The sequence below is a fragment of the Synchiropus splendidus genome, chromosome 8 (assembly GCF_027744825.2).
Source record: "Synchiropus splendidus isolate RoL2022-P1 chromosome 8, RoL_Sspl_1.0, whole genome shotgun sequence".
Classification (NCBI taxonomy): Eukaryota; Metazoa; Chordata; class Actinopteri; order Syngnathiformes; family Callionymidae; genus Synchiropus; species Synchiropus splendidus.
This window is the reverse complement of record NC_071341.1, coordinates 25,725,001-25,749,302: the sequence shown is the minus strand read 5'-3', so window position 1 is coordinate 25,749,302 and position 24,302 is coordinate 25,725,001. Positions and strand designations below refer to the sequence as shown.

The 24,302-nt window shown below is 45.3% G+C and overlaps 2 protein-coding genes across 2 annotated transcripts in view; both read left to right on the top strand.

The window, feature by feature from the left end:
* Window positions 1-15,056: 15,056 nt before the first annotated feature.
* On the top strand, window positions 15,057-18,503 carry rbm7 (RNA binding motif protein 7). The gene is made up of 6 exons (XM_053873213.1): window positions 15,057-15,261; window positions 15,506-15,668; window positions 17,060-17,123; window positions 17,458-17,545; window positions 17,634-17,914; window positions 17,985-18,503. The coding sequence occupies exons 1-6, from the start codon at window positions 15,169-15,171 to the stop codon at window positions 17,986-17,988; spliced, it is 693 nt and encodes a 230-aa protein (XP_053729188.1). The 5' UTR covers window positions 15,057-15,168; the 3' UTR covers window positions 17,989-18,503.
* Window positions 18,504-22,194: 3,691 nt separating this feature from the next.
* The window catches only part of barx2 (BARX homeobox 2), a 10,125-nt gene continuing 8,017 nt past the window's right edge, over window positions 22,195-24,302 (top strand). Inside the window, exon 1 of the mRNA XM_053873803.1 lies at window positions 22,195-22,589. Within this exon, the coding sequence (XP_053729778.1) occupies window positions 22,403-22,589 (187 nt within the window). The 5' untranslated portion in view covers window positions 22,195-22,402. The remainder of the gene's footprint in view (window positions 22,590-24,302) is intronic.

The following is a 24,302-nucleotide window of genomic DNA, read 5'->3' as shown; positions in this document are numbered from 1 at the left end:
GCTTGAGGAAACCAACATCTTTCTTTCTTGTGCCTGTGTGAGTTTCTTAGACACTCATAATGGTGTGTTCTGGCGACTTGTCCCCTGACTCTGGCCTAGAGTAGCGGGGATTACCTCCAACTGCCTTTGAGCCACTTTACCATATGCATTTTGATGGCAATTTCTGGTTGACAATATATGATTTTTTTCTTCTCACAATTGCTTGACTGTTGATTTTGCTACTATTACTGGGGAAACGCCTCAGAGGTAGGAGCATTATGCCTGTGTGTCTAGTGATGAGGCTTCATGACACAATGTCCTCACTTTGTGAGTCCACTAGATGGCAGCCTTGGGTGAAAATTGATCTGTGCTTTCATTGAAACAGTTGTTTAAATCCGACAATTTCAGAGCAGAGAGCGCCATCTAGTGGGCTCTGAAAATGAGGCCACTGTTTCATGAAGCCTCACCAGCCCATCACTGGTTGTGTCCTCCTGTGACACATGCACTCAGTAAAACATTGTGTGTGTGAATGGGTGAGCAGTCAGTCCTGTACCACCAATAGTGCCACGACAAAACAAGCTGTCGGAACAACAAAGAATTGTGGCTATGCTCACTGCGTCACAACAAAGCCTGGTATAATTCAGTGACTTGACTCGGACTGAAAGGTCAGGTTTGGCTTCCACAAATGCCTTGCCGTGAACAAGAATCATTCATGGAAGAAATCACACTTTTGAAAACCCAAATATGCTACAATAGCATCAGAACACAGTCATGTTGCCTTGGGGAACAGAATTGTGTATGACTCCCACGAGCCTGAAGAACTGCTTCCTCACGGCTTGGTAATGACTCATGAAAACACTGATGCGCAGGACTTCCAAAAGTCATCAAAGTTCTTCAGCTTCACCTGTCGAGGCTGCTCCTTCGTCTGACCTCAGACATGCTCCATCATGGTCCTGACTGAGGAACATTGGGGTGGAGGGTGGCCAGTCCTGGGACACGCTTCACCACCAGGCTTCACTTGTGATGCTCACACGCTGCTTCTTCCTCCGTTGCCACCTGTTTACTGGGTGCAGGCAGGCTCCAACAGGCCGCCCACAGTCATTGTCGTGATTTATTTGCTGGAGGAAACAAAACCATGGGTTGGGGTACAGTCACATTCACCATATTAAATCTGCTGTGTTAATGCCTTTTAACCTGGTTAACCCCATAGCACATAGCAGACGTTTAGCTAGCCAGTATTGAAGCGACAACACATGGGGTCTCTGCAGGCCGTCACAGGCATGTCGCCATCATCCAAGCTCATGATGGGTTTACGAGGCTTTATGAAACAGGGTCCTCATTTTCTGATCCCACTAGATGGCGCTCTCACTTTGGATTTGAACAACCATTTCAATGAAACCTCACCTCATTTTTTAAACCAACAGTGCCACCTACTGAGCTCTGAAAATAAGCACAGGGTTTCATGAAGCCTCATCTGCCCATCACCGGGTGCCACTAAGGGAAATTGCTCAAACTGTTTTTCATCATCACCTACCCCACCTTTAAGAGTCTGTTTGTTCCCTGCAATATAATTTTGCCCCAAAAATAGTTGAAGTCAATAAATGTAATGTTTATATCCCAGTAAATGCACAGATTGAATTTACAGACACATTTGTAATCCAAGACTTCCTGTATTGGATGATATTATGTAGTGGCAGGGAAATGTTTCACAATGAATGAGTTATTATTACCACCATGTTGACTTGAACCACTCTTGCTATCATTCATTAATACTGAATAAAAAGGTTTCCCAGTGCTCTGGCCACCTATGCAAAACCTCCAGAGCAAGGACACCTGCTTGTGCTGAAAGCTTTTCCATAGTTCATGCATAATTACAGTGTACTGTTTGATTTGGTGTAAAAAGCAATGTGTTGTTTGGTTGAGTCGCCTTGCAATGAAGCCAATCATCGTGCGTTTGGCAGGAAATAGCTGCGTGACGCTGAGTGCGAGCAGACGACGTGTCACGGCGAGAAACATGATTGATCAACAAACAATGATCTGGCAAATGTAGCCAGCTGAAGGCAAGAGCGACACCTGCAGAGAGCCTCGAAGCTACATTTGGAGAAATCCTTTTAGTCAGACGTGAACTCAGCACAGCCGATACCAGAGACTGAATGAAGATTTAACCAAGTGATGAAATGCAACAATAGAAAGAGGTCCGCCTGGGGGCAGCGTGGCATTAAGCCCTCATTAGCCAGATGGAAATGATTCAAATAGGGTCATAAGGAGGCCCCCCACCCCCAGTGCAGGAGGAAAAAAGAAAAACTCCAAGACGCTGCTTTTGTTTACCAAAGATAAATAATACAAGGGAATCGTCATGAGGGAAATGTGGTGATTGCCTCATTTAAAAATGAAGAGGAAATTGGAAAAGGTACATAAAGCAGCTGAAGATGCATTTGGAACTTGCTGGAGTATTAAAGTGTTTTTTAATGAGTCCAACCCGTTGCTCAAGCCTTAATAGCTAAACAATGATGATCTTTGCAGGATCAAGTCGGAAATATCGGGCATGGATTTCTGCCTTGTTGGTGCTGAGGTGAGCGCACCTGGATTCTTTCTGCTGCACTGTGGTGGAATTTCAACAGAGATGTGGGATGCATCCCCGCTCTACACTGGCAAAGCTTAACAGAGGGTGTGTGACAGAGGAAACAGAGAGGAACAAGTTAGTGATGGGCTGATGAGGCTTCGTGAAACAGCGTGCTCATTTTCACAGCCCAGGAGGTGGTGCTCTCTGTTTAAAAATCATGCTATGTTTCATTGAAAAGGCTGTTTAAATCCAAAGATTTTAGAACGGAGACAGCCATCTGGTGGGCTCTGGAAATGAGGACACTGTTTCATGAAGCCTCATCAGCCCATCACAAGCACAAAGTCAAGAATCTACTCTAAACCAAACTTCAGTTAATGAAGTCTTCATCCTCAAATTGAGGCTTAACCTCGTGGGGACCAGCAAAAATGTCCCCACAAAGCAAAATGTCCCCAGAAGTAGCTGCGTTTACAAGAATTGTTCCCCACACGTATAGCTAAACCATGGACACACACACACACACACGCACGAACAAACCAGCCACGCACTAGACATCAATGAAACTGCATGGTGTTGGACTGTGGGAGGAAACCAGAGATGCCTGGAGAAAAGCCTGAGGAGTTCATAGAAAGTTCACAAAGACAGGACCAAACCTCACCACAAAAGTTGGAAACATCTTACTGTGAAGCTACAGCACAAAATGCTACCTAATGATGATGTGGCTTCATGACAACACGTCCCCATTTTCACAGCCCACTAGATGGCGATCTCTGCTTTACAATCTTTGGATTTGAAAAACTGGTTGAATGAAACCTCATTTTAAAACCGAGAGCTCCACCTGAAACTAAAGAAGTCAACGTGTTTTTGGTCCATCGACTGGTCAGCTCAATGATTGGTAACCATCTAAACACTTTTAAATGTAAACATAGAGTTTGCATTGGAGTTCTGTCTGTAGTTCAACATTTTAACAGTGTTAAAACCACTGCTCCTCATTCATCGTGTCTCCTGCGATAAATGTGTGCAATTGCATTGAAATAAAAAAAGAAATATAATGGAAACAAGAGCACGGCTCAAAACTACAAACTAAAACAGGACAGGAATTTACAAACAAAGGCTCAGAGTTGGGCTACGTCACCTGTTTTCCCGAGATTGACCAGCCTGCTCTGGATGCCTGGGCTTCTCATATTAGCCTGCACATGACTTCAAATCTGATTCATGAGGGCAGATTGAGAGACATGTTTCTCTGGAACTGAACTGGTGGTGGGGCCGCAGCACTGCCTTACTTTACCTCCCAGGTGTCTCTTGGTGGCCTTGAGTTCAGCTTCACTGCAGCCCTCATTCATTCTAAGACTCTACAGATGTTTCCCCAGACCCATAAATGATCATCAATGTATTTTATTTATGTATGTGCTGCCGTGATGTGAAGTGTGTCCTTGCCTTGTGATTGGCAAAAGGCCTGTGTGGTTTATGGAACTCACCACCGCCACAGCAACAGCGATGCACCACGCACATCATGTGCAGACCAAGTGAGGCCTTTTAAAGAGGGAGGCGTCAGAACGCACAGCAACCTCGGCGCATCATCCGCACTTGTTTTCTTGTCACTTACAGAAGGACCATATGGAAATGTGTTTTCCACCGAGCGCTACACTGACTGCATGCTAAGTATTTATTTTTCCCTTGTTATAATATGAAAGTTGACTCTGCGAGCCTGAATGGAAGCGCAGTGATTAAATGTAAAGCGCCTTGTGACGCCTGACTGAAGTGCTCGTCCGTGAGAGCTCCCTGTTGTGTGTGGCTTGGCAGGCTTTCAAAGTCCACCGCGACATAGATGCGAGCATTCAGATGGAAGAGTCAGCATGTTGATCTGCTGTTTTGTTCGCGGCCTCTTTACAACAGCACAATCAATAGTTGAAAAAGCCTCTTCGTTGAGAAATAACCAGGCGCCGTGCTGGTTGGACTTGTTTCCCTTGAACTGGAGCTGAAGCACTGTGGCAAGACTAATGGAGAAACAGCCACAACTCTGGGTGCTGGTGCACCCATCGTGGTTTGTGCACAGATTCAACTTAAATGTGATTATTCTCCTGTTAAATATTTCAAATTTTAACAATGTTGCCTTGATGATCCTTCTACAAAACCATGATAGTAACTGAGGACCTATTGTTGACGACACAGAACACTCGCACCTACCTGTTATTTCAAGATGCAAAGAAGAAGCAATTTTAAAAAATGACACAGCAGTTTAATAAAGGACATCTAATATAATAAATAACATGTGGTAGTCCAACTTGGGCCGCCATGTAATAATGAATATGATCCTCATTTGTCCTGCATTGTGTTCTCACCTCGGCGATGGCGAAAAGAAGCTCCTCTCATAGTAGACACCCATTCTTCATGCATTGTTGACAGGCCAAGGAAGCTTCGCGAGTCCTCATTTTCACAGCTCCATAGGTGGCGCTCTCAGGTGAATATTTTGATTTTTTAAATGAGTTTGAAATAGGAGCTTTATGGAGGTGGTGAAGGAGGACATGAGGTCTGTAGGTTTGAGAGAAGAGGAAGCAGAGGACAGGGGGAGATGGAGGAGGATGATCCGCTGTGGCCACCTCTGAAGGGAGAAGCCCACAGAGGAAGAAGAAGAAATGAGTTTGAAATAAAGTTTCACTGAAATAGGGAGTGGCATCCAACCAGACTTTGTTTTCATTCTGTGAACATGACAAAGCCAAGTTCCTGTTGACGGTCCATATTACCACGAGCATATGTGTCCACCAATCTGGTTCACGTGGACGTCCCACTAATAAACGGTCTGAGAATTGTTGGATGGTGTCGGTGGGAACAAGCAGCTGGTCGCTGTTGCTGAAAGAGGGATATTTATGGAAGCTGCCCGGATCATTTCTACAATCACGTCGAGCAGCCAGCTGACACGTCCTCGCAGGCGCGTGGTGTGGTGTGGGAAATACACAAATGCATACTCCAGACAGCAGCTGCATTATATCTGACAATGCCTGGCAAGTCAGACAAAACAAAGTTTGCATCCAAACGTCCAAATCCAGAGGCACGTGCCTGTGGTATTAATCCCACTGTTCGGCAGATGAACCCACAACCTTTACTGCCTACAAAGACCTTTCGTTTCTTTAGGTATCAGCATCAGCGCGGGCTCAAAAGTTCCATTGTTTCAGACCTTCCTATGAGGACACAGATGAATAAGACATACCCATGCAGTAAATCTTACAGTTCAGTTCAGTACAGTGCATGAACCGGTGTCTGAGAGCTCAGTAGATGGCGCTCTCGGTTTCAAAATGAGATGAGTTTACATTGAAAATGTTGAAATCTTGAGAGCAGAGAGGGCCATCTAGTGGACTCTGAAAATGAGAACACTGTTTCATGAAGCCTCATCAGCCCGTCACTAACTACAGTCTCTCCTTTTCATCCTGATGCTCACCAAAGATGGAGCCACATCACAAGAAGATGTTTTGGAAAAATGAACTGACACATTCTAATTGACTAAAAACTTTACTGAGAGTGGGGAAATTCACAGCAGCCAGTGACAACACAGACACTGACACATATTAAAGACATTAAAGATACACAACCATCAAAGACGTCAGTGGAAAAACAGTGAAGTCACAAGCTGTCAAACAACACCAGACAAATAAATAAATACCCAGAATATATCATGACAAGATTAATAAAGAAATAAAAATATTTGTAAAGATAAGTCTGTAGATAATACATAGATAGGGATAAATTATATAAATTGAATAAATAGCCACAGTCAGACAGAATCCATGTGTGTGAATGAGAGGGAGCCGAGTGGACAGGTGAAGTTACAGGATGCAGAGATAAAGAAGGTGGGAGGTTTGAAGTACTGAGGCTCAACTGTCCAGGGCCATGGAGAGTGTGAGAAAGAGGTGAAGAAGAGGGTGCAGGCAGGATGGAATCATTGGAGAAAAGTGTCAGGTGTGATGTGTGACAGAAGGATGGAGGAGAAAGTGTCCAGAAGGGTGGTGAGGCCTGCAACGTTGCATGGTTTGGAAACAGTGGCACTGAGGAGAAGACAGGAGGCAGAGCTGGAGGGAGCAGAGATGAAGATGCTGAGCTTCTCTCTGGGAGTGAGCAGGATGATGAGAGGATCAGAGGGACAGCACATGTACTCCACCCACCAAGATTTCTCCTTGTCAACGTCCTGATTGACAGCACAATTATACAGTTGAGATTAGCTTCCGATCTGATAGGGAAAAAAAACCCCTACTGATGCGCAAAGAAAACCAGAGAAAACAAAGCGGTGAAGTGGGGACATTCACGTGTTGTGCGCATCTCTCTGACTGACATCGGTGATTAAAGTCTTTGACAGCCGACGGAGCAAATTGTCCAGTCGCTGACAAGCTTCTGATGCCTCCTGCTCCATGTCCTGCTTATTGATTGTGAGCAAGCTAACATGAGGAGAGATATTTCACATTTTATTTGTTTATTTATGATTTAATAATCCAGGGGCTGCAGTTAGATTTAATGATATTAATGCAGACATTCTATCACAGAGGAAAAATACTGTCTATTTATAGATCAAACCTATCCATCCATCCATCTAGGGAGGCGTACGGGGGGTGTGAGATGCCACCTCAACTGGCTCTACTCTGAGTCTCTCCTGAGTGACAGAACTCCTCAGCCTCTATCTCTGAGGGAGACGCTGCCACCTGTCAGAGAAAACTCATTTCAGCCGCTTGGATCCAGGATCTCCGTCTTTTGTTCACAGCTCATGACCACAGGTGAGGGTCAGGATGAATGGAGAGCTTTGCCTTTTGGCTCAGCTCTTATGTATTTATTTGTATCTAAATAGCTATGTTTGACTTCTCTACCTTCAACCATTTGCAAAGTGTGAATTGTTGCTCTTTATTATGAGAGTAACAGGAATGATTCATGGTGCTTTTCCCTGGCTGGGTTTTTCTAACCATGGGAGGTGGGGAGGAGCGTGCAGGCGGAGCTTGGGGGTGGAGCCAAGTGACCTCAGTAGGAGGAGCTCCTTGTTGCAAAACAATGCCAGGGTTTATTGAAATGGTTGCTTAAAAAGCAAAAGGTTTGTCAGCAGAGAGTGCCATCTAGTGAGCGGTGAGGATGAGGAAATGCTTTGATGAAGGCTCATAAGCCCTTCACTAACTGACGGTGCTGTGTGACAGAACAGCAGCAGCTTGAGTGGAGGAGAACCTTTTCCAGACAGCACTGTTGAAGATGCTCAAGTTTCATTGGGAGTGATGAGACCAGGTTAGGGAGGCCTGACTCAGATGATGTGGAGCAATGGAGAGGAGAGGCGGGAGACATTTTGGATGAGGGGCCACTCCTGAAAAGTGAACAGAAAAGTGGACTGAGGACATGAAGGTGTGACGAGGGAGCATGGTCAAGGCAGGTAAAGGTGGAGGCAGCTGCTGCAACCCTCGATGGAAAAGCCAACAGAAGAAAGGGATAATTCCACGATTTGGCCCCTGAAGGGCCTCAAGACAGTGTTTCAGATCTGCTGCCATGTCTGCAGGGCTCCTCCTCAGACCACGAAATCCATACGCTGCGACATGCTCACAGAGGCTCAAGAGAAGAACCATTGATGCTACAATTTCAGCGTTACTAGATTAGAATTTGCATCGGTGATCAGTATGTTTCACTCCTGCTTTTTCTGAAAGCACATAAAATGATGTAAAATAGAAAATGAACCATGTATTCCATTGAATGATGATGACTATTTACTGTGGCACCACACAGAATTAGCGTACAAAGCTAACTGAAGCCGGCGAGTTTCTCAGTTTTGAGCTGGCAGCGCCCTCACGTAACTCAGACATGTACAATACCAACTCCGAGAGAGAAGACAGAAGCAGCCGACAGCTGTGACAATGACACATCCAGACCGCTGAAACGGCTTTCAACAGCCCTGACGTGGCTCCATCTTGCGGGATCTGTCAAAGGGCTCCTGAATGTGGATGTCTGTCATTGTGCAGTTGGGAACATAGTGGTGCCTGGAGCTGCTCCGGCATGGTTTTGAAGAAACGTGCTTTACCCTGACACTGCAGATGAAGGGCCGAGGCAACAACAGATCCAAAGTCTCTGGAGAGCTGACTGTCATTCTAAAGGTTAAGCCCACAGTTTTGGTGCTCAGCTCTGCTCGTGCAGCGCCGCAGCCTGATAAACAACGCTAACTAATGTTGACCTTCTCACACACAAATGCACTGGGAGTAAAACAGCGCTGAAGGCAGCATTACTTACTTGGCTTGATGACTTCTTGAAACATGAGATTCTTAACCCCAGGATGTTCAAATAACCGATTAGCTGCGCTCAGTTGCATTTAAAACCACACGGTTTCTATGGAGTGACAGGCTCTGCCAGCAAACACAACAATATTATTTTTAAACGGCGCACAGACGTGATGAATTCATTTAGCATGAGCCTTGAGGCCAAATTGTTCCGGATAATTGGAAAATAAAAAGAAAATAAAAAGATCAAAACAAAGGTGGAAAACTGAATCAAACACTCAAAAAAGTGTTATATAATTATAGTTATATAATATTGAGAATAATACTAGACAAGATTTTAAAAATACAAATGAATATAAAATGTTCTAAAATATAATTATAGCACTAAAATTGATCCAATGTTTCATAATGGATCCATCCTGATTACTCACACTTTATTATTTGGCACCAGTTGCATTTAAAATCACACATTTTCTATTGAGTCACAATCTCTGCCAGAAAAAACAATTTTATTTTTCATTCTTTTATTCTAAATTCATTTGGCATGAGCCTTCAGGTCAAATTGTTCCGGATAATTAGAAAGTAAAAATAAAAAAATAAGAAAATAAAAAGATCAAAAAGAGCTTGGAAAACTAAAGGAAAGCACACAAAAAAAGTGTAAACTTTTTTCTGTGGGAGTTATATTGATAATAATTGTTATTGATAATAATACTAGAAAATATTAAAAAAACAAAAACAAATTAATATAAAATTCTAAAATATAATTATAGCACTAACATTGATCCAATGTTTCATAATGGATCCATCCTGATTACTCACACTTTATTATTTGACACCAGTTGCATTTAAAATAAATAAATAATAAATAAAGTGTTCTATTGAGTGACAATCTCTGCCAGCAAAAACAATTTTATTTTTCATTCTTTTATTCTAAATTCATTTGGCCTGAGCCTTCAGGTCAAATTGTTCTGGATAATTAAGAAGTAAAAATAAAAATAAGAAAATCAAAAAATCAAAAAGTGCTTGGAAAACTAAATGAAAGCACACAAAAAAAGTGTAAACTTTTTTTTTCAGTGGGAGTTATATTGATAATAATTGATATTAATAATAATAATACTAGAAAATATATAGAAAAAAACAAATGAATATAAAATGTTCTAAAATATAATTATAGTACTAACATTGATACTCACACTTTATTATTTGACACCAGAATGGTCGGATTTCAGTTGAACATCAGGTCAGTGATGTGGGACTATTCCCTGCAAAAGATTTTAAAAGTATTAGAGCACTTATTCATGAGTGAGCTGGTACTCTCCAGTCACCTCTCCTTCCACATGTCCATACCGTGGCCACAAGCTTTGGATAGATGGCAACAGTCCAGTCCAAGTGGAATCTCTGTACTGGAAGAGCGGAGAGCTGCACAGCACGATGTCCGACTGAAAACCCAGGAAGCGCAGGGCAGGTTAGATCCCGGAGTCTTCAGAGACCAAGGCATCGGGCTGCTGTGTGCAGGACGCCCCTGGGGAACGGCAGCCGCGGCGTCCCTTCCCTCTCACATCGAGCATGGTCTTGCCTCACCTTGATCGCTGCAGATGATGAAAACGGATCGCAGACTTGCGACTGAGATTTAATGAAGGGACTAATTATGTGGTGCACTTTCTCTGCTGCATCTCTGACTGCGGCCATATCGCAGCAGCCAAGTGCAAATGAGCGAGTGGGCTCAGACTTTTCATGTTCAGCAAATATTAGCATCACAAGGAATCGGCATAACATCCTGTGATCAGCTGATTAACATAGTGATGAGGATCGTCAAAGGGAAAGAGTGGCTCCTTCTGGGGTTGAGCTCCCAGTTATAGGTTAGCAGCTTCTATGAAGACCGTCTCTGCGGGCCTCAGCTGACTGGAATGTGGGACACTCACTTGTGGATTAGAACCAAGTGGAAGAGCTTCATGTCTGTATTGTGGAGGACGACGTTGGAGGGCTCATCTTCTGTCAAGGTCTTTTAAGAAAGGAGAGAGAAGCGAGTGATTTCTCAGTTTAAACTCTTGCCACGTAGCATTTTCCCCGTCACTTACCGGGGGGAACGGCGGGTGAGGATGTGCTGACACGTCACTTTTTGAAGCAGTAAAAGGGCTGCTAATGGGCGAGCAGCTCGACAGAAATGCCTCATATTTTGGTTCTAATCTATGTCGGCTGCCGCATCACGTGCTGTAACTTCTGCCTGGGACTGACCTGCTGTGAGGGGGAACAAGCTGCTGCAGTTTGAGGTCGATTATTTGGAGGGGTTTCCGTTGCCCTGACGCAGTCCATTTTGGAGCGTGGGGTTGGTGCCAGACGGTGCTCTCTGTCTCGCTCAGCACTGCAGCACTAAAGCAACAGGGTGGATGTCTCCTGGTAGGTGCGCGTGAGCGAGAGAGGAATCAAAGAGAAACACGAACGCGGAGCCGGAGTGGAACGCGAAGTCACAGCGTGTCAATGCGGCCGCAACATGCCGCTCTGATATCGTGATAACAAGCCAGTGGAGAGGACAGTGCAGGACCCAAATGGTTTGGACACCACTCACAAGATCTTTGCATCTGTTTGATTCAGCACGGGGCTGAGAATGAGCGGCCGCTGCCGGCGAGTGCATCACGCCGTCTGTGGGGTGTTGCCACGTTTGACGTGACGTGAGGACAGAATGTTCCAATGGCTCATGAGGTTTAGTTACTGAACTCTGTCAGGTTGGTTGTGTGTTCTGATGAGCGCTCAGCCAGCGTTCTGAGGGCCAGAAATATTGCTGCTTTTCACAGAGATAATCCATGTCCCAAACTGCTCAACCATTGTGAGGGTGGGCGGTTCCACTGGTGAAGAGGCGGCTTCCCTTTATGTCGTCACCGAATACAGCGCCAGTGGGATGCACAATGAAGGGTGTTAGAAATTTCAAGAGATGTTTTTCATCCAGTGTGCTGGCTCCTCTTTGGTGGAAAAATAACAAAGAAAAATCAGAATTACTAAATGGTCGTGATGAGCTGGTGAGGCTTCATGAAACAGTGTCCCCTTTTTCAGCCCACTCGATGGCAGTCTCTTCATTGGCAATCTTTGCATTTAAACCACCATTTCAATGAAACCTGATCTAATCTTTAGTCCAACAGCGCCGTCTACTGAGCCCTAAAAAAGGGACACTGTTTCATGAAGCCTTATCAGCTCATCAGTGGTTATAACAGTCCAGCAAATCAATGCAGGGGTCAGGAAGGAGCAAAATCAGGAAGAAAAAAGAAGAAGAAGCAATTTTAAGTGGATATGGTTTTGCTCCTTCTGCTCTGTGACACCACTGATTTATGATGCTACTCAGACAAGCGGCGTCTGCAGATGATTGTGTGGAAGACAAAAATTGTCCATGCAGCGCTTCAGTACATGCCTTTGATGGCCGTGGGAATTATATGCCTTTTCAAAATCCATAAAATCCATGTCCAGGGGCCTTCAAGGTTTTTAAGTGGGACAACTTGGTCGGTCAGTTTAAGGCCTGGAAGAAATTCCCTGGTTACTTTTTTGGGCCGGAAAACGTCCAAACTTCTTTCAGTCCAACCATGGACTCCCTCAGGACTATTGATATGTGTCGCTAGAACATCAAAGCCTTCCACATGGACGATACCTCTGTGGCTGTCTGTCCATGCCACGTTCACTGAGCGCACTGATATTCATATTGAGAATCATGAACACGTAATGAAACGCTTCCCATCCTGCCAAACTCACCTGCGTGTCAACTCCTGCATCATAAATGGTAGTCCTCCCAACAGTGAGTCCCGCTCTCTAATGAATGAAGAATGATGGATCTGTTGTAGCTCGTGAGTGGGAGCCGGCCGCCTTCCTTCCTTCCGTGTACAGACGTGACCCTGTTGAGATGCTTGATAAGCTGGGAGCTGCAGCGTTCAAGGTACACTCCATTGACCAGAGACAGAATTTAGACAGCAAGTTTCATGGTCACATGCTTTGAATGATCTGCAGAACTTCTTCTTCACATGAATTCTCAGGAAGAGCGTGGTGTCCCGTGCGGGAAGGTCAGCGACGTGCCGCGCCACCCGTCAGTCACACTGCACTCCCTCCAATCCCCCCAGGCCAGGGGCCATCCTTGGGGGAGTGTGTGCGGCCTATTTACCGCAGCCTTGTGTGGAGGCTCCCGCTGCCGTAAGAGTCCAACCTAGATCCACCATGAGCAGAAGTGGCCTATTTCTGCAGTCCTCTGATGTCACTTCTCCCCTTTGTGGTCGGACCCTGGCTGCTGTCCTGCCCTTGAGCATTGATCCACTTGAATATGCAGGATTTTCCCTTGTCCTATCAATTAAAACGATACAGGCAAACCACATGTGCAAGCCTCCACGAACACAAGTGCAGTGACGCTCAGTCTCATCTGCAGTTTTACATCGAGCTCTGACACCATCCTGGTCAAATCAAACATGTCTGTTTAAACTGTTTTATGAGCCAAGGTTCATCAGCGATGAACAGTGTCTGAATTTATGGTTTACTCAGGAGTGTCAAAAGACACGCCTAAAACGACCCGTCAAGGTTTTAACCTTCATGTGGGGGAAACAGTATTGGCGCCTCAGCGCGTGGCAACAGTCTTCACCTCCGGATGGGGTCGTTGCTGCAGAGGCGGCGCGACACTGCCCCAGAAAACGTGGAGCGATGCTGCCATCTACTGCACATTTAACGCACCTCACTCTTCAAAAGTTGCTCGGAACTCAACCACAGTCGAAGCGCCGATCGAGGAGGAGGACCATTTGAGGAGACGACACATTCAAAGGTTCGTGGCGCGGATGTTGCACTGCGGTCCCTCCAAACCTCGCTCATTACAGCTGCAGTCCATGGTCAGCTTCAGCAGCATTCTCACCAAGAGTGGCCAGTCTTGAAGGATGTGGACTTGACTGGATCACAGAAAGTGAAATACAATATAAAAAAAATATTCATATAAATATATATATAGATATGGTCTCATGTTCGGTAAGTAACCTATCAAAGAAATAGAAAAAATGAGAGTACCGTGCGTGAAAAAAATCGTTTTGTGAATTCAATAATTCCAATTTGCTACATTAGTCGACAACGATTGAATAATATTGAATTTGTATTGATATCAATAAGTAAGGCTCCGGTTTTAAACAGATCAAGGATGGAAAGCGCAATCAAAACATGTTGGCTGATATACAACATTTACTATACTACATTTAATACGAGAAGTAAACTTCATCTTTCCATCCACATACTTCTGTAAATTATTTGACGGAATCTGTAGATAATGCGTGAAATGATATAATCATTTCATCTACACCTGAGCGTTTGGTGTGATGTGTGTGTAGTTCCGGTTGTGAGAGCCAATCAGAGCTCAGAATGTTGGAGGCGGGATTTTGGTAAGTTGTCAATCAAGGCAGCCTACAAAGTAGCGTGCAGTGTGTGTGTCCAAGACTCACGGAGTCAACACAACTGAACCGTCGTCTTGGTGTGATTCTTCATTTGCAACAACACATTCAAGGACGGACTGTTTTACATGGTGTCAGAAGAGGGATCCTACATCATAGACTCCAACGGATTGACGTACAGGAGGAAGCGTTTCCACATTCCATCCGTTCCAGAGCAGATCCCCAAGGATTCGGACCCTGAGTGTGCTGGCCCGTCAGCAGTGGTCTGTCCCATCCCCTCTTCACAGACCTCAGAACAAAACATGAGACGATCTCAGCCAGTATCACCACAGCGTCCCGTGACCACTTGCTGCGATGGCACCAGTGACAGCGGTTCGCAGTATGTGACACGAGCTGGACTTGTCTGCAAGCCAAGTCCAAAATATGTGTCATGTTATGATGTTACAGTGCATGATTAAAAAAAAGAAAAAAATGTAATCAAATATTGCTAAAGAGTTTTCTAGTTACATTCATTCATGACCGGTATCATTTGCTTACAGTGTGAAAAAAAAGCTAAAGGGAAAGAATGTAGATAATGTGTGAAATAATGTAATCATTTCATCAACACCTGAGTGTTTGTATAATGTGTGTGTAGTTCCGCTTGTGAGAGCCTCCGGTTGTGGGAGCCAATCAGAGCTCAGAATGTCGGAGGCGGGATTTTGGTAAGCTGTCAATCAAAGCAGCCTACACTGTGTGTGTCCAAGACTCACGGAGTCAACACAACTGAACCGTCACATTCAAGAACGGACAGTTTTACAGAATCAGGTGGCAGTGGAAATAAAACGTTTACATTTTACATTTGACGTGGTTTGAAATGTAAAGCGCGAAAGGCGACCGTGTCCCAGTCGAGTGGCCGTAGTGTCGTCACAAGATGGCGGAAGTGGTCGCGCGTGCGCAGACGGATAAAACAGCGGGCGCAGGCTGAGTCTGTAGGCCGTGCGTTATTGTTTACCTTTCTCGCGTTTATACGATGGGAATAGAAGAGGAGGCCGACCGGACACTGTTCATCAGAAACATAGACTCGAGAGTGACGGAGGAGCTGCTGTTTGAACTGTGCTTACAGGTACTTCCGGGGGCGATGCCCGGTTGTTTTTCTCATAATAGACGCGGATCGTGTCTTTAGTTAGTGTTGGAATAAGAGAATAACCTGTCAACAGTCAGTAGTCTGTGTGAAGGGTTGTACGCGTGACGCCGCTCGCGTCTGTATATGTGGTAAGAAAACGTTGGTGTGACTCCAGGGAGTTGGCTTGGTCTTCAGCCCTTGTCCAGTGAGCTTCATGCACACACTCACGCGGCTGTTCTCGCAGGCAGGACCCCTCATCAGAACCAAGATACCCAGAGATCCGGACGGAAAACAGAAAACCTTTGGGTTCGCCGTGTACAAACACGAAGTCACGCCGCCGTACGCCATTCAACTCTTGGACGGGACGTCGCTGTTCGGAAGGAACATCCATGTGCAGCATAGATCCGGTAAGCAACTGGGATGGCGACGAGAGGGTGGTCAGTCTGTGGGGTCGCATCATGGACGTCGTTGTTTTTTCTCTTTCTTTTCTGTGGCTGACTTCGAGTTGCTTGCAAGCAACTAATGCAACACCTCGTTAAATGATGTGAGGACGTTGGTATAGAAAACTCCTGTATCTAAACAAACATTCTTTTTGGGAACAAAACCAACAGAACAACAACAACATGATATTCATATTTTGTGTTGTTGAACGTTAAATATGCAAAGATTGCTTTGGAGAGTTCTTGCCCCAAGTGGTGGAGTTTAACTATCTCGAGTGAGGGAAAAGGGGAGCGTGAGATTGATAGACGGGTTGGTGCATCGGCAGCAGTGATGCCGATGTCGTGGTGAAGAGGGAGCGGAGTCACAAGACGAAGCTCTGGATTTGCCGATCGATCTACGTTCCCACCCTCACCTATGGTCACCAGCTTTGGGCGAAAGGATGAGATTGCGGATACAAGCGGCTGAGCCACGCAGGGTGGCTGGGCGCACCCTCAGAGATAGGGTGAGGAGTTCGGTCATCCAGCTGAGGTGGCATCTGATCCGGATGCCCCCTGGACGCCTCCCTGGGGAGGTGTTCCGGGCATGTCCTACAGGGAGGAGACCCCGGGGAAGACCCAGGACTTGCTGGAGAGATGATGTCTCCTGTCTGGCCTGGGAACGTCTCGGGATCCCCCGGGAAGAGCTGGAGGAGGTTTGTGCGGATCGGGAAGTTTGGGCTTCCCTGCTCCGAATGCTGCCTCCGCGACCCGACCCCAGATAAGTGGCAGAAGAAGTAGGTGCTTTATAACAGAGTGCAACTGATTTACTTTGTGCTACTTGTCATCCTTTCACTTCCATGACTTTTGTGAATAATGGAAAATAATTGCGTTTTATACTAAATCGTAATGTATGTCACTTGCCAAATGATGGAGCTTTTCTGTTTTATTGAAGTTGGGAGGGGGGGGAATCCATGCTTGAAGAACCAGGGTTTGGTTTCAACTTGCGTTGAAGTCGCAGTTATGCCTCAGTGCTCGCATGCAAGACGGGACGGGAACTGATTGCTTGGTCTCAGAAACCCAAATGTAGCGTGTTTATCAGAGCACGACTAATTTGTAGTGCTCACCTGTGCCTGTCAAACTGCGTTAGAGGCGTTGGCACGTGACCAAGTCAAAGACGTACACGTCCCTCTGAGGTTGAGGGAGTTCAGCAAAACTATGTTGCCAATCTACGTGAGGTACAGTCATGGAAAGGAACCAAGTATTTTGGGCTTGAAAAGTGAGTTGATGAAGAAGCTCATTGATTCTTTTGACAGCGGATGATTCTTAATCATTTAATTTCTGTCCTTCTAAAGTATGTTGTCTGCTTCTTTTGTGCACAGGAAGTAATCATCACTCCTCACAAAATGCAAATCCTGCCAACACCCCGAATCCTCATGGACAGAGGTCAGCATTCTTGGGAAAAAGTGGCATTTGAATTCAGTTCACGTATCGTTGACAACCCAGCAATATATAAAGTAAAATCAGCCAATAAAAACGTAAAACCTGAAATTCTAAACATGAGGCACAGTTGAAGCTTCTAGAGTGTGAACTGAGAAATGCTCTTCTTCAGTAACTTCAGAAAGCCTTCTGCTATATTGTGACCTTCAGAGATGGAGACTTGAAAGATGTTTCATATTTGGAGGTTAATTGTCTGTATTTTATGAACAGAGCGGGCTGTTTTGGGGGGTGATATTTTCATATTGTCCTTCAGTACAATGACACATTCTTGTTTTCACAGAACCCCTCAGCAGTTCAGCTCCCCACCGTATACGCCTCCGCCTTCACGATCATTCCACTCTCCTGATAATCTGCAGAAGCAAGTCATGGTAATCATATGATACGACTAGCCAAGACAGTGCTTTATAAAAAAAACTCATCATGATTGAGCGCAACCTTTATGTGTTCCATCCATAGATGAACAACATGATGTGGCAAACCCAGATGCAGATGATGAGCGATGGCTTCAGTCAGAATCTGCAGCGACCGGATGGTGGCAGTTCTGGCTCCAGGCAGAATCACGGCTCCCCCTACAGGCCGTATCACGCGCAAGGAAGAAGTCCGCGGCACCCAGATGAAGCAGGGCATCGGCAGCCACACGGGCACAACCGAAGTAACTACCACCATCAGAACTACAGGAGCGGCGGCCATCATCGCGACGGCAAGGCTGGCAGCAGGCACGACAGAGACTGGCGCTGGTACTGCTCTTTCATTCCACCCGAGAGGCAGCAGCATCTATCAACCCGCTTCTGCTTCTTGTCTTCTCAGGTAGCGATGGTCGCCGAGGCCGACGCCGCCGCAATTCTGCAGGATAGTTGGGTGTGGTGCTGTCGCAAGAGAAGTGTTTTTTACGTGTATTTCCAGAAAGGTGGTTGGAAAAAAACCCCAAAACGATGGTGTTATGTTGACAAGTTGCTCTACTCAGGTTGTTTGTACATCCACGTTTGAGACATTTGTGTTTCCTTTTAAGATGTTTTTAGACGACTTAAATGTGAGCCTTTCCTCACAGGTTTAATCAGAATGATTCATTTCAGGTTGTAAAAATAGTTATGCAAAGTTCCTACTCGCCTGCACCCAGTGCTTTTTTTTAATTCTTCAGGTATTTTCACAATGAAGAACACAACGATCAGATTTCACCAGCACAAGTGCTTTTGGCAGCTGGGCGAACCGCCTTTTCCTTAGTGACCTTTGACCATGATCTTGTAAAAAAAAAAAAGATATTTTAATTCCTTTATTGTTACTTTGTAAACCAACCTGTGACTGTTTTTATGAAGATAAACTTGCTTTGATTCCATTGTTGCCTTCTCTTGTCTGTTGGCTGGTGGCAGCTATTTTGATGTCGCTATTTGGAGCCGCTGGTCCACGAATAGCTCCGCCATTGTATGTTGAAGCTACATGCTATAATGCAGACGGCCTCAGCCCTAAGTATAAATGGCCCCTGTGTAAGGAATAGGCTGGTGGTCAGGGTTTTGAATTAATCTGCAGGTGGCGCCGCCAAGCGTATCCTTTGATTGAATCAATTAAGACGGTAAATATACCCAAGACACATGATCGGCTTCTGGGTTTGACCTTTCTATTCACGACGTTTTCAAGTCTTGACACGGATCGGCACCCACTCTGTTCACTTAGCGGCAGCCAATTATGTCTGTTCCGTAACAATAGGCGAGTAAAAATAGCAGATTGGTCCCGCTGTCTTTCTGATCTGCCACCTTCAAGTTGGCCTTCACCACTTTAACCCCTCAAAAGCCTCACTTCAAAGGAGAAGGAACTAAAGATTATGTTGCTCTTCCCTCTGTCACGTCCTGCTAATATTTTTATTCATGTTTGTTTTCGTGTTTTTCATGGGAGCTCAGATGCCACGCAGATGACAGTTGGCCAACCTAGATCAGAGGACACGACAGTGTTTGAAGTGCACCAAATACATGCTGGGTCCCAGTGTGTTGGAGTGAATATGGATTCTACTTTGAACAGCTTCCCCAGTCTGGTGTGCAACTCCATCTCTGTCACGATTGCTCGCCTGAGCGTTGCCTTAGATTTGGACGATTCACTAACTTGGTTGGTGGGTTGACCAACCTGACTGTGGGACTGACTAAACCTTTAACCGGTTATTCTCTCTGGTCGCCACCTACCTGTCTTTGAATGGAGTTTCAAAGAACAATGAGCTGATGAGGCTTCATGAAGCAGTGTCCTTATTTCAGTGCTCACTAGGTGGCGCTCTTGGGTTCAACATGATGGGAGGTTTCATTGAAATGGTTGGTGGTTTCGGAGCAGAGAGTGCCATCTAGTGGGATCAGGAAATGAGGACACGCTGTTTCATGAAGCTTCATCAGGCCGTCACGCGAGAGAAGTTCTGGATGTGCAAGCGTGAAAGCTGCGTGATCATGAAGGTTAGTGTCATAATGTGTGAGCATGTTCCTGCAGCCATTGATTTGAGTTTGGAATTCTTTTTTCCCGCCCATTTACTTGCGGCTCATGGGACACAAGTGACCAAAACATGTGAGCCAATGGAGAGATGAAAGTCACTTTCTCATCTGGAATCAAATGTGCCATCGATCTCACATATGACGTCTGTGAATTTGAAAGATCCATTCTACCGATTATTTTCGGTTTTGTGTGATCTGTAGTTGGAAGCTGCGACACTCGTCACGATCGCTGGTCTACTGTCGCGAGAGCTGGTGGGCGGGACCAGCTTCTCGCTGAGTGTTTAACAATGTCAGCCCATGTTTGTTAGCTGCTGTAGTGTAGTACCATGAGCATCTGCCTTAGCGCCGGAGCAGTCGGATCCTGCTCTGACCTCGTACATGCCACGCTTGATTTGTAGTCCAAATAATGTCTTTCCACAAGAAGATAAATCACACAAGCTCTCATCATTATCGGTCATTTCAATGGAGGCACAGCATGTGTGTGATCCAGGGCACGAGGCAATTTCTTTCCGCTCTTAGGTTCCATGGACTGAATGGAAGGGGCAGAGACCTGGGCTCCATATGGTTTCTTGTTTCCATTCATTCTCCAAGTTGCATCCATGCACCAGCCGTAGAGCTTGCATGAAGTAGATATTTCTAGATGTTCCTCTCCCCTCTGGCAGGAGGCTACGGTCCATCCAGACCAGAACCTCTCGTCACAGGAACAGCTTCTTCCCCTCGGCCCTCAGACTGTGGAATTCGTGAACAGCCTTGTTGTTATTTTATTTTTATTATTTTTATTTTTTTTAATGTTTATTTTATTTATTTTTTTGTCAGCACTTTATTCCAAAACACTTTCCTAGTTGGTGGGCTCCCCACTGACCATGGCAATAAATTAAATTCTGACTCTCTGGGTGTTCAGTGGACACAATTGCCAACCGGAATTTAGACCGGAAGATAACTCAATTGTGCGGCATCAATGGTCTCCTCTTGGCTCAGGAGACATCCGCAACAGGCTGCACCTGAGTTGCCCACAACCTTGTCCCTGTGAGGCAACACCCCTCACCCCCCCCAAAAAAAAATAAAAAATCAGAGTGGAACACATTGTAATGCGGCACTGAGCCCCATCCACTTGAGAGTGACTGCTCGGAGGGATCCAATTTAAATTCCATTTCCTGTTTGATATTGCCCTCATTGCAACCAAGTGATGATCAAATCCCCTAATGTCCATGCAGAGGGTCCTGATACCCTTCCGAAAGTGCTTAGAGAAATAATAGTTCATCTACATTCCCCAGTAAGTCGGCCACTGTCTAAAAGGAAAGGTGTATTTGCACCCTCCCCACTAAGCCATGTGTCTTGCCTGTAATCTGCTCCGTGTCAGATGGCAATGCAGCTTCCAAATGGCTCTAATAGAGAGTATCCTCTGCTCGGTGTCAGGGCAGGAAAGCCTTGATTCCTCCTCTGGCTCTGGCATTCCCTCCTGTAATTGCTTGATCTGGCTGGCGTCTCCAGCCCTGGAGCGCTCAGATTAGAGGGGTCTGCTCAGTAGCCGCCGCTGCTGCCGCTGCGGGGACTTATATAGAAGCTGGTCTCTTCAAATGAGCCAAACGTCCCGGGACCCGCTCCCCCCTTAAATCCCTCTCACTTCCCCCAAATACAACTGACAAGATGCCTGCAGGCCTTTAGCGCGGGCCTTGGACTCAGGTTAGTGGGTTCACGCCACCGACGGCTGCTCTCAGAAAAAGACAGAAACACAGATATCAAATCAAGGTGGTTCCTGATGACGGACTGCTGAGTATTTTATATGTTTGACAGCTATTTCACAGCTTTACTTTCACTTTAATGGAAGTGTTTTTCCTGTTTACATAAATCAGTACGCGTTTACTTACAAAAAACAGCATATATATATGTAAAATGTAAATATAAATGATTAAATCTTAAATTTATTGCAGCTAGAATTATTATTCTTTTTTTAAATGTGTCTGTCACCGAAAATGAGAAGGTTATCGTGGAGAGTTTCGACTGAAATGTGGCGTGCGGGACAGGAACCAGTCTTTTTATTGAATAGAAGTTGACACTTTAAATGTCATCTGAATAGCGCGCGGGCCACTGTTTCGGAACGAGGCAATAACGATGACATACAAAGCCATTTTAGAGCGCACAGTTGGAGGAAATTGAGACACGGATGAGCGGCTCTAAAAGACTCGCAAAACTGGCTAAAACCTGTTATATTTCATTTGTGAACACGTTTGTTAAATGCGTTTTTTTTTGCCCTCGTTTTGTTTATAGTCGGCTAACACATGTTTAAATCTGCATCAGAGGTGAGACACATTCCTTGTGAGGACACTAAATAATCTTTCAAACAAAAGCAGCTGAAAAAAAAAGTCTGATCCAAAGTTGAATTTTGTCATCGATAAAGCAAGAGCTGCCGGTGGAATTTGCCATCGCAGGTTCATGTGTGGCTTCCTGAGTGATGAAGGTGCATGTCGTGTGTGTGCGAGTGGGAATGCGCGCGTGTGTCCCCACACGGTTTATATAACAGAGGTTGCGCGAGCTCACCCTCAGTGCGGTCCTCGACGCGGTGCGTTCAAGTTCAAGCTCCTGCGCTTCAGCGCCACGCAGCAGGGAGCCGAGCGAACACGACCCCGGAGAGAAAAATCATCATGACTGTTTCAGACGCGTGAATCGCGAGCGGGAGGCTCCATCACTGCGCGGCTGAACCTGCTGTCGACACTTCCCGAAGAGAGCGAGGACGCGAGAGCGCCGCGCCGCGCCGGCAGCAGCATGCAGTGCCAGGCCGAGCTCCGGCTCTCCTCGGCCGGCCAGCTGAAGGCGGCCCGCCGCCGCTACAAGACCTTCATGATCGACGAGATCCTCTCCAGGGAGACTTGTGATTATTTCGAGAAGCTCTCGCTCTACTCCATGTGTCCGTCTCTCATCGTGCGACCGAAGCCTCTTCACTCCTGCACAGGTGCGTTCACTTCTGCTTCAGTTGAGTCTCTCCGCGAAGCCTCTTCCAACACCAAACACGACCGGACTCGGTTGACTTGATGCTTTATTTCCTCCCGCACCGCAGCCCTTATTTATGTTATGATATTATAATAGTTCAACAGCACACTTGGCTAACATGAATAATAGAAAAAGATCATACCTGTTGCATGATTTCCAGTCTGAAAACGCAGTGAATCACTGGCGGATGAAAATAAAAAGACAGCGATGCTGGAGGACTTGTGTTTTTATCGGCTGAGAAATTCTCACAATGTGACGACCAGTTCCTCAGAAACACCTACCAGATTTTATTATTATTATTATTATTATTATTATTTTTATTATGGTTGTCATCCGCAAATGAGGTAATATGTGGAGATTCACCAGCAATTTATACAGTCATTGTATTGAACTTTGTACTGGCTATAATATTGATATTTGAAGTATTTAGCTGGAAGTTATAACAAATATTATAATTGATGCGTACGAAAAAAATAAAAAAGATCTTTTAATCACATCTCGAACATTGTGTTGAGTTTCGAACAGAACTTTAAAACCAAAAAGGTAAGCACTAGGTCGAATGTTTTTGACCGATGTGTCACTTTATTGGTCCCAAGGGAAATTGTGTGGGCTGGCATTTTTACAGGAACGGACTGTAAAGTAGAACCAAATCTTCTGTATGTACTAACTGTATAGCTAAGATGAATAGTCAGAAGATGCCTTTAAATTTGGGCTTGTAGAGTTATTTTTTTTAATTTTAATAGCCTCTCGTGACAGTCAGAACTCGGTGAAAAATAAATGAAAGAAATATGAATAATTCAATTGGGTTTTACTTTAATTTTGTACTGAATTATAGACTGACTTTTATACTGAATTATGGACTGAATTTTATACTGAATTATGGACTGAATTTTATACTGAATTATGTACTGAATTTTTGACTGAATTTTAAGATAAAGTAAGATATGAGGTAGACGGACAGACAGAGAGGTCACATGCGCCTCAGACCTCTAGTAACCATTAGGTTAATTGCTCTCAAGTCTGAAATAATAGCTGCTTGCTATTCGGCGATGACAGAGGCGGGTGGATAAAAATACAGGCGGCCATTCTTTCATCCCTCTGATATGGATTATGTATGCTGCGGGGTGCTGTGCTTGGACTTTGGCAGCCTTCTGTTCCGATGGATAGAGTAACCCGGCCCACATATTAGAACAGTGTACCCACCACTTATTTGCAGCAGCTGGGGTGTGAGACACAGTATATTCCCGAACATCAATTGCTTTAGTGCTTGATATAGACGCTGGCAGCCTCAAAGGCTGCGGGATGAAGCGCATGGTCCTGGGACAGTGAAAGTGAACCCTAGCTAAACAAGGGGGTGTCGGAGCCGATTTGTTATTTCTCCAAACAGGATCCCATATTCTTCTTCGTCTTTGTTTGAAGTGAAGGTGAAGGTGTGGGAGTCTGGAGGTCGCGACCTTGATGCGCGGGAGACGACAGATGTAATGGCAGGCTACAGTATTTCATTTGGAGCTCCATCTCTCAGCAGGAGCTGGGGCAGGGCTTTCACAGGGACGTTCTGGAGGAGGTGAGAGAGATTAAGATCAACTGTGGGCTAATCTCACCTGACAACATGATGAAAAATACAACAAAAAGGCAAAGGAGGAGTGTGCCGTGCCCGAGGGCCACCGGTCTGCCT

Coding starts and splice junctions, on each gene's coding strand:
- rbm7 (XM_053873213.1), top strand. CDS start 15,169: ATGGGAATAGAAGAGGAGGCCGACCGGACACTGTTCATCAGAAACATA. Junction 15,262..15,505: donor TGTTTGAACTGTGCTTACAG/GTACTTCCGGGG, acceptor CTGTTCTCGCAG/GCAGGACCCCTCATCAGAAC. Junction 15,669..17,059: donor CCATGTGCAGCATAGATCCG/GTAAGCAACTGG, acceptor TTTTGTGCACAG/GAAGTAATCATCACTCCTCA.